The 18,260-nt window shown below is 38.3% G+C and overlaps 1 protein-coding gene across 5 annotated transcripts in view; it reads right to left on the reverse strand.

Moving 5' to 3' along the window:
- Positions 1–946: 946 nt before the first annotated feature.
- The window catches only part of LRFN2 (leucine rich repeat and fibronectin type III domain containing 2), a 325,117-nt gene continuing 307,803 nt past the window's right edge, over positions 947–18,260 (reverse strand). For all 5 annotated transcript variants that reach the window (XM_060692447.2, XM_034428008.3, XM_060692446.2 and 2 more), the window contains one exon: positions 947–3,456. In XM_060692447.2, coding sequence (XP_060548430.1) covers positions 2,535–3,456 — 922 coding nt within the window. In that variant the 3' untranslated portion in view covers positions 947–2,534. The remainder of the gene's footprint in view (positions 3,457–18,260) is intronic.

Consider the following 18,260-nt stretch of genomic DNA (forward strand, 5'->3'; position numbering starts at 1 on the left):
GGCTATTGCTTAACGCATTGTAAGCCGCCCTGAGTCTCCGGAGAAGGGCGGCATATAAATTAAAGCCAAAAAAAAAAACAAAAAAACCCCCTTCTTCTCTTAAAACTTTTCAAAGATAGCTGTAGTACTTAGCATTTAGACTTGTATACCGCTTCATAGTGCTTTACAGCCCGCTCTAAGCGGTTTAGAGAGTCAGCATATTGCCCCCAACAATCTGGGCCCTCATTTTACCCACCTCGGAAGGATGGAAGGCTGAGGCAACCTTGAGCTGGTGAGAATCGAATCCCTGGCAGTGACCAGTGAGCTAGCCTGAATGCTGCATTCTAACCACTGTGCCACCACAGCTCCTAAGATTCCTTAGTAATCATTTTTGCCTATTCAGTAAGAAACATAACCTACTTTCTACTTGATTTTCATAATTTACCCAATTTGTACAGTTCTGTAACTCAGCTTGTTATTTCAACTAGAGTATGGAGTACTCATACAAAGAGTATGAAGTACTTCATACAAAAGTATGAAGGCTATTGTTTAATGCATTGTAAGCCACCCTGAGTCTCCGGAAAAGGGTGGCATATAAATCGAACCAATAAATAAATAAATAAATAGAAGCTGGTGAACAGTAGGACTGAAGATACTGACAAATCATTTTGTGCAGAGAGAATGTGTGTTATGTGATACATAGAATATGTGGATATTGGCAATTTCAAGGAAAGTGTAATACACATGCACACCTCTCTTACTAGGAAAAACCTTACTTTTGTGGTGCTAGTGTTATTTACAGCCCGAACTATTTAATTGATAGAACGTATCTGCTTCTCTTATCTGGAATGAACTCCCTTGAAAGAACATACAGATTGGATGGTCTTTTTTCCCCCCCTAAGAAAACAAAAATTCATTCTAGCATTAATAAATAAACCATTGAAATAATGAATAAAAGAAAGGTTCATTTTTTTCCCAATAAATTGTTTTTACTGTACATTTTGTAGCAAAAGAGGAAGGGAAAAGAAAATATTTTGATCACAGGGATGCCATTTTCTAAAACTTCAAATAGGAAACATGACGGATAACAGGATCAAATACATAGCCATGTCACAATATATCTCTGAGCTGAGCTTTTTCTTAAAAATAAAAAGAGAGATTGTATATGAGTGTTCTCTTCACTCTTTTACAATTCTTTTCAGCACAGACCCTTTGAAAAAAAAAATAGTGTGCAATTTCAGAAATAGCTCCCCAATGGACGAATTTTTGGGAGCAAATAAATACAGAAAACGATTCTGAATTATAGGCTGTGGCTCTAAAGGCCAACATTTCTCTTCTGCCATGGAGTAGTGCTTTGGGAGGGCAAAATTTGTGCATTCACAGCTCTTCCAGATCCATTAATGTGTTTGATTATCACTTAAAAAGGCATAATGTAGCCTCAAATGGATTTCAACAAGAAAGACAAGCATGTGAACATGATGTGGGACAAAGAGAGACTATATAGCACTGTTGAATCTGGGCCCCTCCTAGACTACACTGCATTTTCCAGAGCTCATGAGGAATATTCTCACAATCAGAGTTGGAGTTTTATGTGATGCTGGAGATTTCATACCCTTCTTCTGACTGACATGATGATATGCCAATTTGTGGTATTTGATATGAAGGTATGGATCTCCCTCCCTCTTCTAATATTTATGAGTCAGATATTTCTTGTTTGTTGATTAAATAGTGATTTTGGAATCTTGGTCAGAAATAGGAACATTTTTCTCCTTTCTCCCCCAGGTTATAAAAACTGAATTTCTCTCTTCTGCCCTGACACTTAACTCCCTTATAATCTTAATAACCTATGGCCATCTGTTGATGAATAAAACAGATAGAGAACAATGATAGCATCTCAATAATTAATTATTAGTTTTTTTAAAAAAAAAGTTATAACAAGGGAAAGAAAGGCAGTGAGTATGGACTGTTGGATTTTTTTTTCTGGAGAGGAGAGAATCTTCAGGCAAACAGTAGCAAGATCTTTTCAAAATGTTGCTTTTAATCTTAATGTTAATTTGTGTGTTCAGGGTTTCTTTTTCCAGATATATTGGTTATGTAGTGGCAGCTTAAGTTATTCCCCTGTTAGTTTTGTGTCCACTGAAATGTTCATCTCAGACAATGAGAAAATGAAGACAAACACAATTATCCTAAGAGTTGAATAGACACTTCTTAACCAGCATTAATCCTCTTTCAATTTTGTTACACAGTTCACTGGGAAATTGGGATAGCACTGAACGTTTCCAGTGAATTCCTTGAGACATTCACACAGATATAAATAATATGTCGAGGGCATATCACCATCTCCTTACACACATGCACACATCCTATAAACCTCATAACTTCTTTTACTCCACTTGAATTCTTTATGTTAATATTTATTGACCAATATGTGGCTGAATGTGTGTGTGTGTTTGTGTGTGTGGTTTGTTTTCCTTCTATCACATTTATGGCCTTTTGAACTCATGGACTTGGTTATGTTTGGTAGGACTAAGAATGGAATGGAGGGCAGCTTCTATTTACACTGTGCTTTCCATGACCCACTCCGAGCTCCCATAAGTTCCCTTTGATTCTGTCAGGTCACTGTCATTGTACTGTAAAAGCATACCATTCACTGACAAACTACGTTTTGTCCAAATGTTTGTGATCTTTTTGGGGTAGTTGCAACACTGAGAAGTGGAAAAGTCCCCCATGTCAAAAGAATGGCTACGTTTAGTTTTACCCTCCAGTGGCAACATGAGGAGGCTGCGAAATTTGGATTCCTGCTGACCCAAAAGTGGCTCCTTGTCTGAGTGACGGACCACAATGGAAGTTCTTGAGTCTATTGTTTCCTCCTTTTTCTGACACTTCAGGTCCAGAGAGGCAAAAGCTCCCATGAGCCGATCAATATTGTGATGCTTTGATCTTGACGGGGGCCTCCATTTACTGGACAATGTGCCCTGCTCACTTTGGAGGCTATAGCCATCACAGTCACGGCTGTTCATGGAACTAGAGGAAGAAGAGATGCTGCTGTGTGCCGACTCGCAGTTAAACTCCATGAGTTCATTCCTTACCACAACTTTGGGATTCACTTGTGGCAGGACTCCATTCTGGACAGGTTGAGAACCATTGGTTTGAGAATAGACATTGCTAACATTGGCCATCTTTCCAGGGTTGTTGTTGCAAACCTTGTACCGCACCATCAGTATGATGATAAATACCAGCAGAGTAGCCACAATGATGCCTCCAATGATTAAAATCATGGTCCCACCCAGAAATTGGCTGTGCATGGACTGACACTGGGGATAGTCCTCTTTGGTGTAGAACTGGGCACAGCCTACAATGTTGGTAGCAGTGAGCGTTGTGGCAGTGTCATCCCACAGGGCCAGAACACAAAGATCATAGCCTGTTCCAGAAACCAGGTTGTTCACCACGAAGGCTTTATTTGTAGCTGGAATCATCCTTGAAGAGAAAGAAAAAAATAGCATTAGATTAATTTGCAAGAGAAATGTAGACTGGCAAAGCAGAGGCAACTGTGGACTCCAGAGAAGCTAAATAATGGCAATAACAGGAACAACATTTGAATTCTCATTTTTTTTCACTTGAGCATACAAACACAGCAATCTTGTTTATTTCTGAATACATGATTTTTAAACAACTCACTCTGCCACCATATCTTAGGATTCCTCCCCAAGGTACAAGAACTGGTCCTTAAAAGATTAGTGGTATTTTCACCTTGCTTAGGTAGATCACATATTCCAACTTTCTTGTTGACATTCAGTCCGCATACTACAAATCATAATGCCTGAAGTCCCAAATCGACAAAGCACAAGCATTCAGAATACAAAGAGGAGACATTACTTCAGTTTAAAATCTAATAAGATTATCAAAATATACATTACAAGCTTTTATAGCAGATAGGTTATTAGTGCAGACTGTTTTCTTTTGTCTGCACTTTTAATTGTTTCAGCATTGTATTAGATGTAAGCTGTCAAATCGGTTGGAGTGGGCACTTACAATAAATCAAGAGAAATAAATGTATTTGTTTGTTTAATCTGTATGCTGCCTGACTCCCGATGACTCTGGGCAGAATAAATACGGTTGTAATTGCTATACTCTGCATATAATCTTAGGTTCAACCTTACCTTCAAAGTATTTTCTGATGGTTTGGTGCTTCTTATGAGATACAGGGCAATCATAGCCTCCTGCCAGAGAACATCTGGAGGGAACTTTCCTCTCCAGAAATGGAAATGTCTAGAGATGACAAGCTCCTTCCCCACTCCCCACTCTGGCATCACACCAGCCAGTTGGCAGAGACAATGCAGGCTTCAAAAAACACAGATTCAGGAAACTTGTTTATATCTACCAGGCAAAGCAGTTTCCCCCCTCTGGCCAGCTTTCAATCATTTATCGCATCTCTGTTCTGCTAGATGCATAACAGGCAACGGCCTTCATGGGGATCCTAAGAGCAGTTCTTCCTGAATTGCAAAACAAAAAGACTGTCTGTGCCTCCATAGAAATGAGTGAGCATAGCTTTTATTAGTTCCATACCAGAAAGCATTTGTAACATTTAAAGAGCTTTGTAGGAATCCATAGAGGCACCTTAGGAAATAAACCAGAGGTAGGAGTTGAGATAATCTTTAGTGTTAGTGTTTTATGTATATGAAGCACCCGAAGGAAGACCATTTGAAAATTATCTCCATAAGTATCCAACATCATCGAAAGAGAACAAATTTTCCAAGCAGAGGAAAAGAAACAATCACAACATGTGGACATTACTCACAAGCATCTAGGGATGTTAGAATATGGCAGCCAGGGATAAATAATCACCCTCTGCCGCTTGCTCCAATAAAGGAGACAATTTGCTCTTTGATGACAAACTTAACAAAAGGTTCAGTTTAGCCCCAAGAGTTAACATAGAAGTTTCTTAGTTATGTGACACAGATGTTTGCCTTTCAATACTGGGGGGAAAACACGCTGAACTGAACGAAGAAAATTCTTCCTTTCCCACAAAGCCCAATTCAAGTAAATGTCAGCTTCAGGTTATCATATGAGTGGAACATAGATTTGTAAATTACATTTTTCATAAGAAAGACATTTTTCATGCTATGCCTAACAGTATGTCTTGAATAGTAGCAGCCAGACATCCATCTTTTTAATCAATTAGCGTGTTTCCTTCTATCAAACTATCCAATGGCGAATCAAGAATACTTGATCCCTGGAGTGGATTTTTTTTTAACATTCCCCTCCTCCACTGGTGTTGCACTATGTCACTTATTGACAAATAGTTAATTAGCACATCACTAGTAAAGACTAACTAACTCCAAACCTACAGCTGATTTTCTGGGTAGTCTACTTCTCATTCCCATGTTACTAGTCAATACACCCAATATTGCTTATACCCAAGGCAGACCACCCTACCCTCTTTGCCCTTGATATGATAGTGGCACCACCACAAGTTATTTCAAAGGCCAAAAATGATGACCCTTAGCCCAGTGGTGGGATTCAAATAATTTAACAACTGGTTCTCTGCCCAAATGACTGGCTGGCTGGGCATGGCCATGTGGTGTGACAAGCAGCATTTGGCCTCCTGCACTCCCCTGGGAGCAAAAATGCACCCTGCACCCCATTTTGGGCCTAGGAGGCCTCCCTGCACTTATCTGGGAGCCAAAAAGGGGCGCATGGGGACTCCTGGAAGGGGTGGGGCAGGAAGGGGCAGAGCCAACCAGCAATTTAACTACCGGTTTGCCCGAACCAGCTGAATTCCACCACTGCCTTAGCTTCTTATATTTTAGCTTCTTATATCTTATATCCACTAATTAATCTGTGCAAGAATCTGAATCACACCATGTTAGTAATAAACATTATCCAAAGGCCTTATTGTTATTCTATTTATTATTTGCAGTCCAACTTAAAGAATTAAAGTTCCATTGATTTGCTCTGTTTTACACAGATTATTTTTAAGTCCCCTTAAAAGTAATTTTAATTGTACTATCAATTAAGAGCTCTGGTGGCTCAGCAGACGAAAGCACTGTTATTAACATCCACTTACATCTTCTGCCTGCAATTACTGCAAGTTCAAATCTCACCAGGCTCAAGGTTGACTCAGCCTCCCATCCTTTCTAAGGTAGGTAAAATGAGGACCTGGATTATGGGGGCAATAAGCTGACTTTGTATAAATATACAAAAGTATGAAGGCTATTGCTTAACACATTGTAAGGCGCCCTGAGTCTCCGGAGAAGGGCGGCATATAAATCAAATTAAAAAAAAAAAACCACTGTTATAAAATATCCAGTTAAATATGTCATTCTAGAATAGTATTTTTCAATCTTGGCAGTTTCTAGATGTGTGGATTTCAGTCAATAGAATTTCTCAGCCAACATGAGTGTTGCTAATGATGCTAAAAGCTGAAGTCTACACACCTGGAAGCTCTCAAGCTGGTAAATACTGCTCTAGAACTTCTGAGTATAGAAAAATTAAGGGCACCATAATTTGGTTGCTGAGACAAGAAAAAAGGAAATCTTCAACTAACAAAGTGACAAATATGGTCACTGCATGCAAAATCTTATTTATCAGTTAACTGCATTTCCCTCTTGGTTCCAAAAGCCATTGCATAATTTCCATCATTACCATACAAGGAATGTAAATATGATGGTGTTTGTTCCCTATTTCAAAACTAAAAGCTTCTTCCCTGAATATTGGTAATGCTTGATATATAGTAAAGAGAATTTATAAAGGTAGATTAAGCATCTTCTCTAGATTCTCTCTTCTGTGGGAATTCTGTATCAGAGGTAATACCAGTGATTAAAATAGTGTTAAAAGGAAGCCACCATGCCATTGGGTTAAATTAAACTGCTGCATGCCAGTTTTTCTTATCTAAACAAGGTACCTGGGAACTACAAATATACTAACTAAAATAAAATAAATTCTACCTATTCTACCTAGAAGAAAATAAACAAGGAAAACAGCTGAACATCATATGAATGAATCAGAAAGAACAGTCAAGAAACTGTGATTATCACTCACTTTTCTTTGAATGTACAATAGTAGTATTGGACGTGAAAATAGGGACATCTAGATTTTAAAAGGTAAATTACGGATGGCCTCAAGAAAATTCATCTGCTGATGACCATATCAACATACCCATTTAACTGTCTTGGCAATGGTATGAAAGTGGTTTGAGATTGTCTAATTCTAGGATACCTAGTTCTTATCAGTGCTCCAAGTTCAATACTATTTTTATTGCAAATTTATAGTGACAGAATCTTGCAAATCTCCCATATCCCTCCATTTATCTTCAAGTGAAATAGGGAGGGTTTGTTTTAAACATTTGCATATGTTACATTCCTGCCATGGACTTTGATTGGTTTAGGCCGGGGTATCTGGCAGATCACCTGCAGCCAGCAACAGCTCCCCATCGCCTGGTGCCAAGCAATGTCGGCTGACGGCCGCTAGAGAGCAAGCCTTCTCTGTTGGCGCACCTACCCTCTGGAATCAGCTCCCCTTGGAGCTCCGGGTGGCTCCCAACCTTCGCTCTTTCTGTCGTGACCTTAAAACATGGTTCAGTCCAGGCTGGCCTGGACTGAAGGGGTTTTAATGGGAATTTTAGATTCTTTTATTGTTTGAATTTTAATTTGGACTACTTGTTGCTTATTGCTATGAGCCGCCCTGAGTCCTTGTGGAGAAAGGCTGGCATATAAGTCTCATAAATAAATAAATAAATTTCTTTTAACAGAATAACAGAGTTGGAAGGGACCTTGGAGGTCTTCTAGCCCAACCTCCTGCTCAAGTAGGAAACCAAGGAAAGAAGAAAGGAAATTGAGCCCTCACAATTTCTGGAGACAAGTTGTTCCACAGACTAATTGTTTCAACTGTCAAGAAATTTCGCTTTAGTTCTAGGTTGCTTCTCTCCTTGATTAGTTTCCATCCATTGCTTTTTGCCCTGCCTTCAGGTGGTTTGGAGAATAGGTTGATCCCCTCTTCTTTGTGGGAGCCTTTCAAATATTGGAACACTGCTATCATGTCTCCCCTAGTTCTTCTTTTCATTAAACTAGAGATACCCAATTTCAGTAACTATTCTTTATAGGGTTTAAGCTCCAGATCCCCTAATTATCTTTGTTGCTCTTTTCTGCACTCTTTCTAGAGTCTAAATATCTTTTTTATGTTATGGCAACCAGAAATTGTATGTAGTAGTCTTAGTGAGGTCTTCCCAATGCATTATAAAGAGGTACTACACTTTACATGATCTTGCTTCAACCCCTTTTATCTGACTAGTGCCTGGAAGAGATTCCCCCTCTTGTTTCTGAAGACCATTCTCTCTTCTCTCTGCAGCTCTCTCTAAAAGGCTATAATGCTGGGAAAGATAGAAGGAAAGAGCAAAAGAAGATGATCAGAAGTAAGGTAGAAGGACTTACAATGGAGATGGGTGCACCATAGGAAGACCTAAAGGCAGGTAGGACAGATTGTCATGGAGGAAAAAAAACAACCCTGTTTTTTGTAATACTAAGAGTTGACAGTAATTTCATACGCAGCATTCAGAGAAACACTGAAATGAAACCACATTTTTTTTCTTAAAACATCTCAATAATCTTACTATATTTTTTAATGGAGTGTTTTATCCATGTACACATCCATTATACACTGATAAAACACTGGCTTTTCCCCCGCCTTCCATTCAGTCTTGTCCAATTCTCAGAGATTACCTGGATAAATCCCTGCAGTTTTCCTGCCAAAAGTATTTCAGAAGTGGTTTCCCCACTTGCCTCCTTCCTAGGGTTGGGAGAAAATAATTAGCTTGGCTTTGTGCCTAGGCAAGATAGAAGTCATGCTTTTCCCATTTGTAGCCTGATGCTTTAACCGTTAAAACAAACTGGCTTTCAAAACACTGGTAAACTGACTTTATTCATAATACACATATGGTGTGCATTCATCAATATTCTTTTTAGTATACATTTGCACAGCTAAAAAGCACTGCATGGATGGAATCTATATACAGTCATATGCTGAATCATGCCAACTACTTTTATAGTGTTTCATTAGTGCATAAATTTATGTCTCTAATATGGGGGGATGTTAATAGTAAAAACTGTGGGAGATTCATTGTAGGAACACTGAATGTAGGGCAATGCAAGCAGAGAGAATGGAATGGGACTGCAGAGATAGTCTCAAAACAAATTCTTTTTCCAGAGACACAGATGCAAATTGTCCATCATTTCATTGTCTAACATAAGGGTCCTCAATTCAACTGGTCCATGGCCTGTTAGGAAGTGGAGGGCACAGCTAGAGGTGTGTATTGGGTGCGTGAGTAAAGTTTCATCTGTATTTGCAGCTGCTTCCCAGTGCTAGCATCATCATCTCAGGTCCATCTCAGATCATCAGGCATTAGATTCTCATAGGAACATAAGCCCTACTGTAAACTGTGCATGTATCCGGCCCCCAATTGTGGAAAAATTGTTTTCCATGAAACTGGTCTCTGGTGCCAAAAAGGTTGGGAACTGCTGGTCTAACATATTTTCTTTGCTTCACTTTTTCCAACCTACTTTTTTTCACTTACATGGTCACAACCTGATTGACAGATTCAGCTCTAATTTTGTTCCCAATTATCTACCTTAATTATGTCCCTATGTCTGACATGTTTTCCTTTCTGATTTCTCAGTATTTATCTGAGAAATAGTTGAGACTTGCACTGGAGACCTAAAGTAGGTATATTCAGCCAACCATGCTTTCGTACCAATCTGACAGGTAGTGACTGTTGGCAATTCTCACTCACACAAAATCACATATCATTCTTGGCAATTTTAGTATGGATTATGTGTTCAGGCTCATTTGGGCATTTTAAATCTCCACAGTTAGATTGCATAGTTAAGATAAATAACCTTAAAGGGATATTTTTTTTAAAAAAAAAATATCTTTGATGGATTAAAACTAAAATAAAATTATTGTTTTGAATGCACAGTGGAGGAATCAACAGTCAACAGAACGCTGCCCACATAGGTAATTTTTAATTGTTCAGTTCCTGTAGATTATACAAGAGTTTGGCAAGGCAATTGAGCTCATCATTTGGGGCTCTAGTGTTGGAGTCACCAAGGAGTCCAGGAGCTTGATTGTGACGGGCTACCATAGCAGATGTAGTGGAGGTAGAGAGATGTTTGTGTTGCTCTCTCCCACTCCAGCTGGTTTCTAAAAAAAAATTAATAAGTGTGAAAGACAGTTTAACATTTCTTCTGCCTCTAAGGCTTCTTCCCATTCTATCACACTTTGAATCTTCTCCCTTCTCCCACTCTCAGTCTTAAGAACAAGTGCATGTTTGTGCTAAATTGATGTCAGATTTCCCATACATTCCAATCTCTGATCTCTACCTTTGAAATGCTGTCAGGCACCATAGGATTAAGACTTACTAGAACCTAATATAATGACTGAGATGTAGCTAATAAGCTAAAAGAAGACCAGTCTTTGTGTGGGAGACAGTATTGATGTGCTTATATACACAGACAGACATATAAGCACCTACGGCATATGTGTATAATTCATTAGCATTTCCTGCAGTGTTGTGGCAATTCAAGATATGACTTGCACATATTAGTGTTTTGTTTATTTGCTTGTTAGATTTATTGCCCCCTTTTTTTTCTAGAAAGGTGGCTTTCACTTTGTCTTCAGAAGAACAGCCCATGGCCTGCAACAAGAATGTGTGGCTGGCTTGAATTTTCATATCTAAACTTGGTTCTCCCCAAACATTTGTTGATTTTTTTCACTGTCACACTCTACAAATTCTGTGTTCAGTGCACACAGTATGAGCATGCAGAGTTTTGAAACGTTGAAACTTGCAACAAAGGACCCTCTTGAAGGTAAACTACAAAACAAAGTTGCTTCTATTTATTCTAAGCAGTGAAACAACCATAACACTTTGCTCTTGGAAAATGGCATTGAGGATTGAAGATTGGCCTCATCTCCAAGTTCAGATGATGGAATGCATCACTAACCCTCTGCATTGAGCCCGGGGAATGTTGCAAAATTCTGCATTGAGCCAGAGAACAACCACTTCACACTCCCACCTCTGCCCTTCCCACATCATTACATGGACCTGATTTCATCCTAGAAAGTGCTTTCAGGACTAATAATTTGGTCAGTAGCATTTTATCTTTATTAAAGTTAACTACTTGAATTATGTTCCTTACTACACGGGTCTTCTCTTCCATTTTTTTCATCAATACTTTCCTCTTTCTTAATATCTCAGTTGTTTCATGGTTCATATAAAGGGTCAGTTGAACATTAAGGGGTTTTTTTTTTTTATTTCCAGCCTAAGAATAAAATTAATGAGTATTCCTCCCTCCACCTCACTGAAGAGTTCTTAAACAAGTGGCAGGTTCATCTCCTTACCTCTACTGAAGTGTGAAACTAACTGCTCTGGATTAACTATGGTAATCCTTTTTTAAAAAAAATTCATACAACCTGCGCCTGAGACGTGAATTAACTGTCCTGTATAATTCTTGCTGAAGTTGGTGAGAAAGTTTATGCCTTTGCTGGTTGCTTTTGACAAAAAAAAAAAAAAAAAAAAAAAACACCCCATGATTGTTAGAGGTGCTATTTCATCTCCTTTCTGAATTTATACTTCATTATTATATTCTGTGCAAACTGCCAGCACAGATTTCTTGGAAATGTAGGGCTTTTTTTCATTCTGTCTCCTACATCTGCATTCTAGATGAGCTACTTTCCCCTAAATATCACCTGTTTTCTTGCCATCACTTTCTGCAAGGTTCCTTTGGAAATAAAGCAAATTCTTTTTTTCTTTTTTTGCTACTAGAGAAAACACTATGATTTCTTACCTACTTTGCACAGACCTATGGATGAATAAATCTAGATTCATTCTGCATCTGTTTTACATTCCTTCAATCATATTTCTATTCCATCTAATATCCATGTTAGTTTGCATCTGCATATTTTCATAAAATGCACATTTCTATGAAACTTTTCTCAACATCTTTATTTATATATGCAATGTTTCTCAGCATTTTTGCTTTAAAGTTCTACACCAAAGCCTGTACAATGTGGGGATGTTTCAAATTAAATTGCTTCCGTTAAAAAAAACCCAGACTAAAACAAATTCCTCTATCCCTCTATATACCCAATGAAATAAAAAATCAGATTGTGACCACAGTCCTATAATCTTACTGAAAATTGACATTTAAAGCTTTTATAATATCCATATCCACATCAGCATAACATCAATGTCCACCCAGCCTTTGTTTTGTTTTTTTTGTCTTTCCTTGTAAATGATGCAAATAGCTGGAGGGAAATCATAAGAGCATCTAAGAATTTTTCCCCTAATAAGAAAGAATCCTGATCTTACACAGAAGGACCATTTGCATAAGGAATCATCTGCAAAATTGACCATGTTAGCATCTTTACTGGCTCTCTTACTTATCTTTTATAAGCTCCCAGTTTTCCATATTAAGCTACCATGATCACGCTTGCATTAATATATTGTTCTTGATAGATGCCACATTTGCTTTTCTCAATGACAGGTTAATTTTCTCAAAGCAAACTTTACATATTCAGGCATAAACAACTAAGTAAAGTAAGTATATTAAGCAACAATTCTATATTCCATGTTTCTTCTCAGGGACACATTATCTTACTAAGCAAAGACCAATGCACCTACTGCTGCTATTATAAAATATTGAAATAGCAATGGCACACTAGATGTTGCACAAATGTGACATGATTCCTCCCCAGAGTAGTTATTAAAAGCCAGGGAAGAAAACAATAAGCTGCACAAGAAAATGAAGTATTAAGGACAAAAGATGGGTTAAATGAAATAGATAAACTAGATGAGAGAGACTATGTGATCCTACTGTGACCCAGGCCTTTAAGAAAAAAAGGGAGTTTAGAGACTTATGAAATATGGAGAAGTGATAGGAATATGCTTGCTATTTCTCTTAATTCTGAGCTGAAATGGGAGGAATAGTTCCTTTTAAAAACATCCCTATTATGAAATCAGTTTTTCCACTTTGAGCATTAGATTGGAATGGCAGTGTCATCCTTTGCAAAAAGAGCATTGGAAGAGGCAACATTGTTGTGATCAACAGATACATAACTCAACGGTTGACCACTGCTAATCATCCTGGTTTTTGTAGAATTGATTGGTTGGTAATCTCTATCCTGGAATAATCAGCATATGCCCATTTTCATCAAGGTCATAAATGGAAAGAACAGATATAACCTATCTACACTTACCATGATTTGCTTTAAAATTCAATGGCAAGGGAAGTCATGTTTAACATTCATAGCTTGGCTGTCCCTGTTCAGATGAATGCAGATGCCACAATTTAACTCTACTTACTTGGAAGTAGAACTTACTTCCATGTACAACATAGCATATGGAAACAATAATCTAACTGCATCTTGAACAGGGGAGATGTGGTCCACCATCATAAATAATACATTTGAAATGGATAGTTATGAACAGATATTAAATGTCTATAGAAAGAGGTGTCAAAAGAGGAGAAAGTGCCAAGCCATGTGCAACCTCTGAAAAGTTAGCTGCAGATAGTTTCATAACAAAGTGGTGGATCAATGTTTCATGAATCAAATTATTTCATCATGTATTGCCAACTGATTGCTTTGAGATTCAGAAGTAGAGAAGGATAGTTAACCACATCTAGTTTCTATTTACTTTGTACTTATACCAATTATGCATGCCAGCTGGAGATGTCTTGTAGGTTGGTTGGAACCTCGTAGCTTTGAAATTTGAATGCATGGTAGAAGATTACGGCATTAAATAAGTTTAAGTGCCAGTGTGAATCATAACTTGCTTCTTCTTTTAATAGGTTTCCTCCTTCTCAGAAGAAAAGGGGAGGACTGACAAAATTAAACTCACTCTGTTTCAGTTCCAGCAAATTACCACCTCAGTCTATTTCTCCAAGACTCCAGAGTATAGCAGAAATCACAGCAAATTCACAAGGGCAAAACAAAATTTTGTTAGTTTACAGTATATGTCATAACATGGGAGAGACAGAGATTATTATAATCAATGAGTGATAGCCATGCCCTAAATCAAATGATTGTTCAACCAAGGTACCATTGGTTGTCTCAGTTACAATGACTTAAGGCAATAGACCCCAACCAGTGGTGGTATTCAGCCGGATCTATCCAGTTCGGGCAAACTGGTAGCAGCAGCTGTGAGAGGCCCCACCCACCTGCCTGAATGTCATCATGTCCCGCTTTTGATGTGTTGCACATGTGCACCAGTTTGCAAACCAGTAGTGAAGGTAAGTGAATACAACCCCTGACCCCAACTTTTGCGACTTGGCAATCTGGCTGGGGAGGGAGAGGGGACCTGGGTTGCATGAGCAGTTGGTTGATGCACATGTGCAGCTCCACTTGCATGGCGGGCCAGTGCACATGCTAGCGCAAGTGGAGCTGCGCATGCACTAACATGACTGCCTACCACTTGCACCACCCCGTTCCGAATAGGCCACAGCCTAGTAGTGGGCTGCAGCCCAGGGGTTGGGGAGCTTTGTCTTAAAGGACAGAGGGCAGAGGTTGTGAAAATTTCTGTGCATAAAGGGAAAACTTTGGGTTGATGATTCTGCCTACAAATTAATTCCACTCCACTATTGCTCAGTCTCATCCTGAGTTATATTGGAAGAATCTACATACTATCTGACTTAACCTAGTAAGTTATTTATTTTATTTAGGAAAGAACACCACATTTCCTTATTAAAATAACATATTTCTTTATAACGCATTTCTTCCTATCTAAATAGCATTTGGCATCAATTTTCCCCACAGAATAGATGACTCTTGGTATCTGTGAGATCCCACTTTATGCCAAAATAAGTCTTTTTAAAAACCAGTTTTAAAAGAGCATAACTAAAACATCTCTGTGCCAATTTTTGTGAAATTTGACACACTTCAGCTCCTTATTAAATACATGGCTCATGTTTCAATTTCATTTAACTGAGCTGAAAATTAAAAAAAAAATGTCATAGTCATTGTTAGTTTTCCGGATCCAAATTTTGGGGAAGACAGAACTCATTTTTCTGAATCACATTGTAATGCAGGCATTGAATCATATTAAAATATAGCTAGTGTAACCCAGACCAGTTCAGTCCATTTCTAGAAGTCCAGACTGATACCTTGAATTGGACTGGACAATCTATGTATGCATATACTCAGTTTCCTTCCTAATGCTAAGACCACACAAACAATGCTCCATAATAGCAATTCTAAAACTGTTGAGAAATAAGGCTCAATATTATGGAAGAAAGCAGAGGCTGAAGTGGGTACTCTGTGTTCCTTGGGTTGGAGATAATCAAGGAGTTGTCAATATCCAACAGTGAAAATACATCTGTATTGATTTTAGGTCTGAACACTCTTAAGAGTTGTCATCAATCACAGGAAACCTGTAATATATTTTGGAGAAGGAGTCTTCTACTGAGTCTCTTAAAAAGACTGTTAGATTAAGGAACTTCATGGAAAGTCACCCAATCCTCCATGGATACCAGTGCTTTGGACTAAAAGTTCTTCAAAAAGGATTAACCCTATTCCATTTTCCAGTATTGTAATGAGCCCAAAGTATTTAATACTCATTGTTGCTTTGATTTATTTTAAATTGCCTTTTTGATGCACTTCATTGCATTACTCTTGAATCACAAGAATCTGTATTTCATGTACAGGTAGTCCGCAATTTATGACCACAATTGAGCCTGAAATGTCTGTTGCCAAGTGAGGCAGTTGTTAAGCGAGTTTTACCTCATTTTGCAACCTTTCTTGCCACAGTGGTTAAGTGAATCAATGCAGCTGTTAAGTTAGTAACATGGTTATTAAGTGAATCTGGCTTCCCCATTGACTTTGCTTGTCAGAAGGTCACAAAAGGTGATCGTAAGACCCTGAAACCGTCATAAATATGAGTCGGTTTTCAACAGTCTGAATTTTGATCACGTGACCACAGGGATGTGGCAATGGTTGTAAGTGTGAAAAAGGCCATAAATCACTTTTTTCAGTGCCGTTGTAACTTTGAACAGGTCATTAAATGAACTGTTATAAGTCAAGGACTACCTGTACAGAGCCAATGCTGCAGAGCTTTGAATTCTGCCTTTTTGTTTTCCAGGGGTGAGGTGGAAGCTAAGCCTAGTATTACTTCTTGCTCATGCTGCTTATTTCCATGAAACACTCCCAGAAGCCTCTTCGGCAGTGGTAGGCATCTTTTCAGAAGCTAAGTACCAGAATATTAAAACAAATAACCCAAACAACTCACAGGAACTTGAGCTGCATATGTTCTCATTTTAATGCTTTTCTTCTTTTGTTGACACACAGGCAGAGTCCTAATTTTGTCTTTTCATAGAACAATTACCATTAGAGTTGATTCGCTCCCCATGATGCTCAATCCTGTCTTCTCATCACTCATCCATCCAGCTGCCCTTTGGAGAATTTCTCTTGTCAGATGAAGCCCACGGTACTTGTTGCCTCATTATTATTTCCTAATTTGATTATGCTCTTTTCAACTCATTTGAAAAAGAGGGAAGAAAAGGCAGAGTCAAAGGCGTATTGATAAGCTTGGTATGAAATGGCAAGCAAGACAGATCAAGATAATGAACATTCCCCCTGAGCTTCAAAGAGAAAAGAAAGCCATGCGAGATTCTGTGCATGAGGGAACATTAATTAATTAATGTTGAAATTTACATTAATTTTCCAGGACTCAGTTACGAAAGAAGAATAAGAAAAATGTTTTAAGGTGATTGTGCAAAATATGGAGAGCCTAGTTTTGGTCTGTGCAAAATGATCTTACTTAGCAGGGAGATTCCTCTCGTAGACCTTATAGTTTGCATCTATCTATCTATCTATCTATCTATCTATCTATCTATCTATCTATCTATCATCTATCTATCTATCTCTAACTATATCCATCCATCCATCCATCCATCCATCCATCCATCCATCCATCCTCCATCCTACATACAAACATACAAACATACACACACACTGCCCTCTGTTTGCTGTGGTCTCTAAATGAACATGCAAAAAACCCACAAATCAAACAAATGCACAACCTATTTTTATTTGAATGAATGGGAAAGCCTTTAATATCTTTAAGGATTGAACTTGCCTTCAAGAACAGTATTTTTAATTTGGGAAGCTCACAGATTCATTTTGATAATTAAAGTTCCAGAAGTAGTTTCTGCATTAAAAACAAAACAAAACAATTTAGCCTTGTATGTCAATAACAGATCTGCCTGAACACAAATATCAATGGTTCAGTCATCCATTTTCTGGTAACTTCCAATCGCTACAAGGCGGGATATATACTGTATGAAAATTGCTAACAAGGATCAGAAACATTCTGTGTCACTGTTTTATCCTCTTCACTTCTTTCCAAATAAATTTGGGGCCAGGATATTTAAATGGATATGTCTTCCCATTCTATTGACAGAAGCAACATAAAAGCACAGAGGACATATATAGGAGATACATTTCAATAGCAGAATAACATGAAATGCCTTGGCCAGCAAATCATTGATTTCAACAGGAAGGGAAAACCTTTTCATAATTTTATTTGGTCTTTTAAATCCATGTCAGTGCACCTTTTTGTCTTCATTTTTTCCCCAATTTGTTGTGAGGTTACAATGTATATTAGAGGTTGTCCTTGACTTAAGACTAGTGGTGAAATCCAATTTTTTTTACTACCGATTCTGTGGGCGTGGGTTGGTGGGCATGGTGTGGTGTGGTGTGGCTTGGTAGGCATGGCTTGGTGGATGTGGCAGTGGAAGGATATTGCAAAATCTCCATTCCCATCCCACTCTGGGGCCAGCCAGAGGTGGCATTTGCCAGTTCTCTGAACTACTCAAAATTTCTGCTACTGGTTCTCCTGAACCTGTCAGAACCTGCTGGATTTCACCCCTGCTTAAGACCACAACTGAGTTTCTGTTGCTAAGTGTGACATTTATTAAGTGAGTTTTGCCTCATTTTATGACCTTCTCACCACAGTTGTTAAATGAATTGCAGCAGCTGTTAAGTCAGTAACATAATTGTTAAAATGAATCTGGGTCCCCCATTGACTTTGGTCAATGGTCATAAGTCACTTTTTTCAGGGTAACTTCAAACATTTACTAACAAACTGCTGTAATTCAAGGACTACCTGTATTCTTGTTGCCAAATTGTCATAGCTATCCAACATGTTTGTTGTTGCAAGCTAGTCTTACTTTTTTTTAAAAAAATAGGTCAACCTATATATTCTGCCAATGGAGGAATGAATGATCTTTGCCTAA

Source organism: Pantherophis guttatus, chromosome 1 (genome assembly GCF_059756535.1).
Source record: "Pantherophis guttatus breed Tessera chromosome 1, ASM5975653v1, whole genome shotgun sequence".
Taxonomy (NCBI): domain Eukaryota; kingdom Metazoa; phylum Chordata; class Lepidosauria; order Squamata; family Colubridae; genus Pantherophis; species Pantherophis guttatus.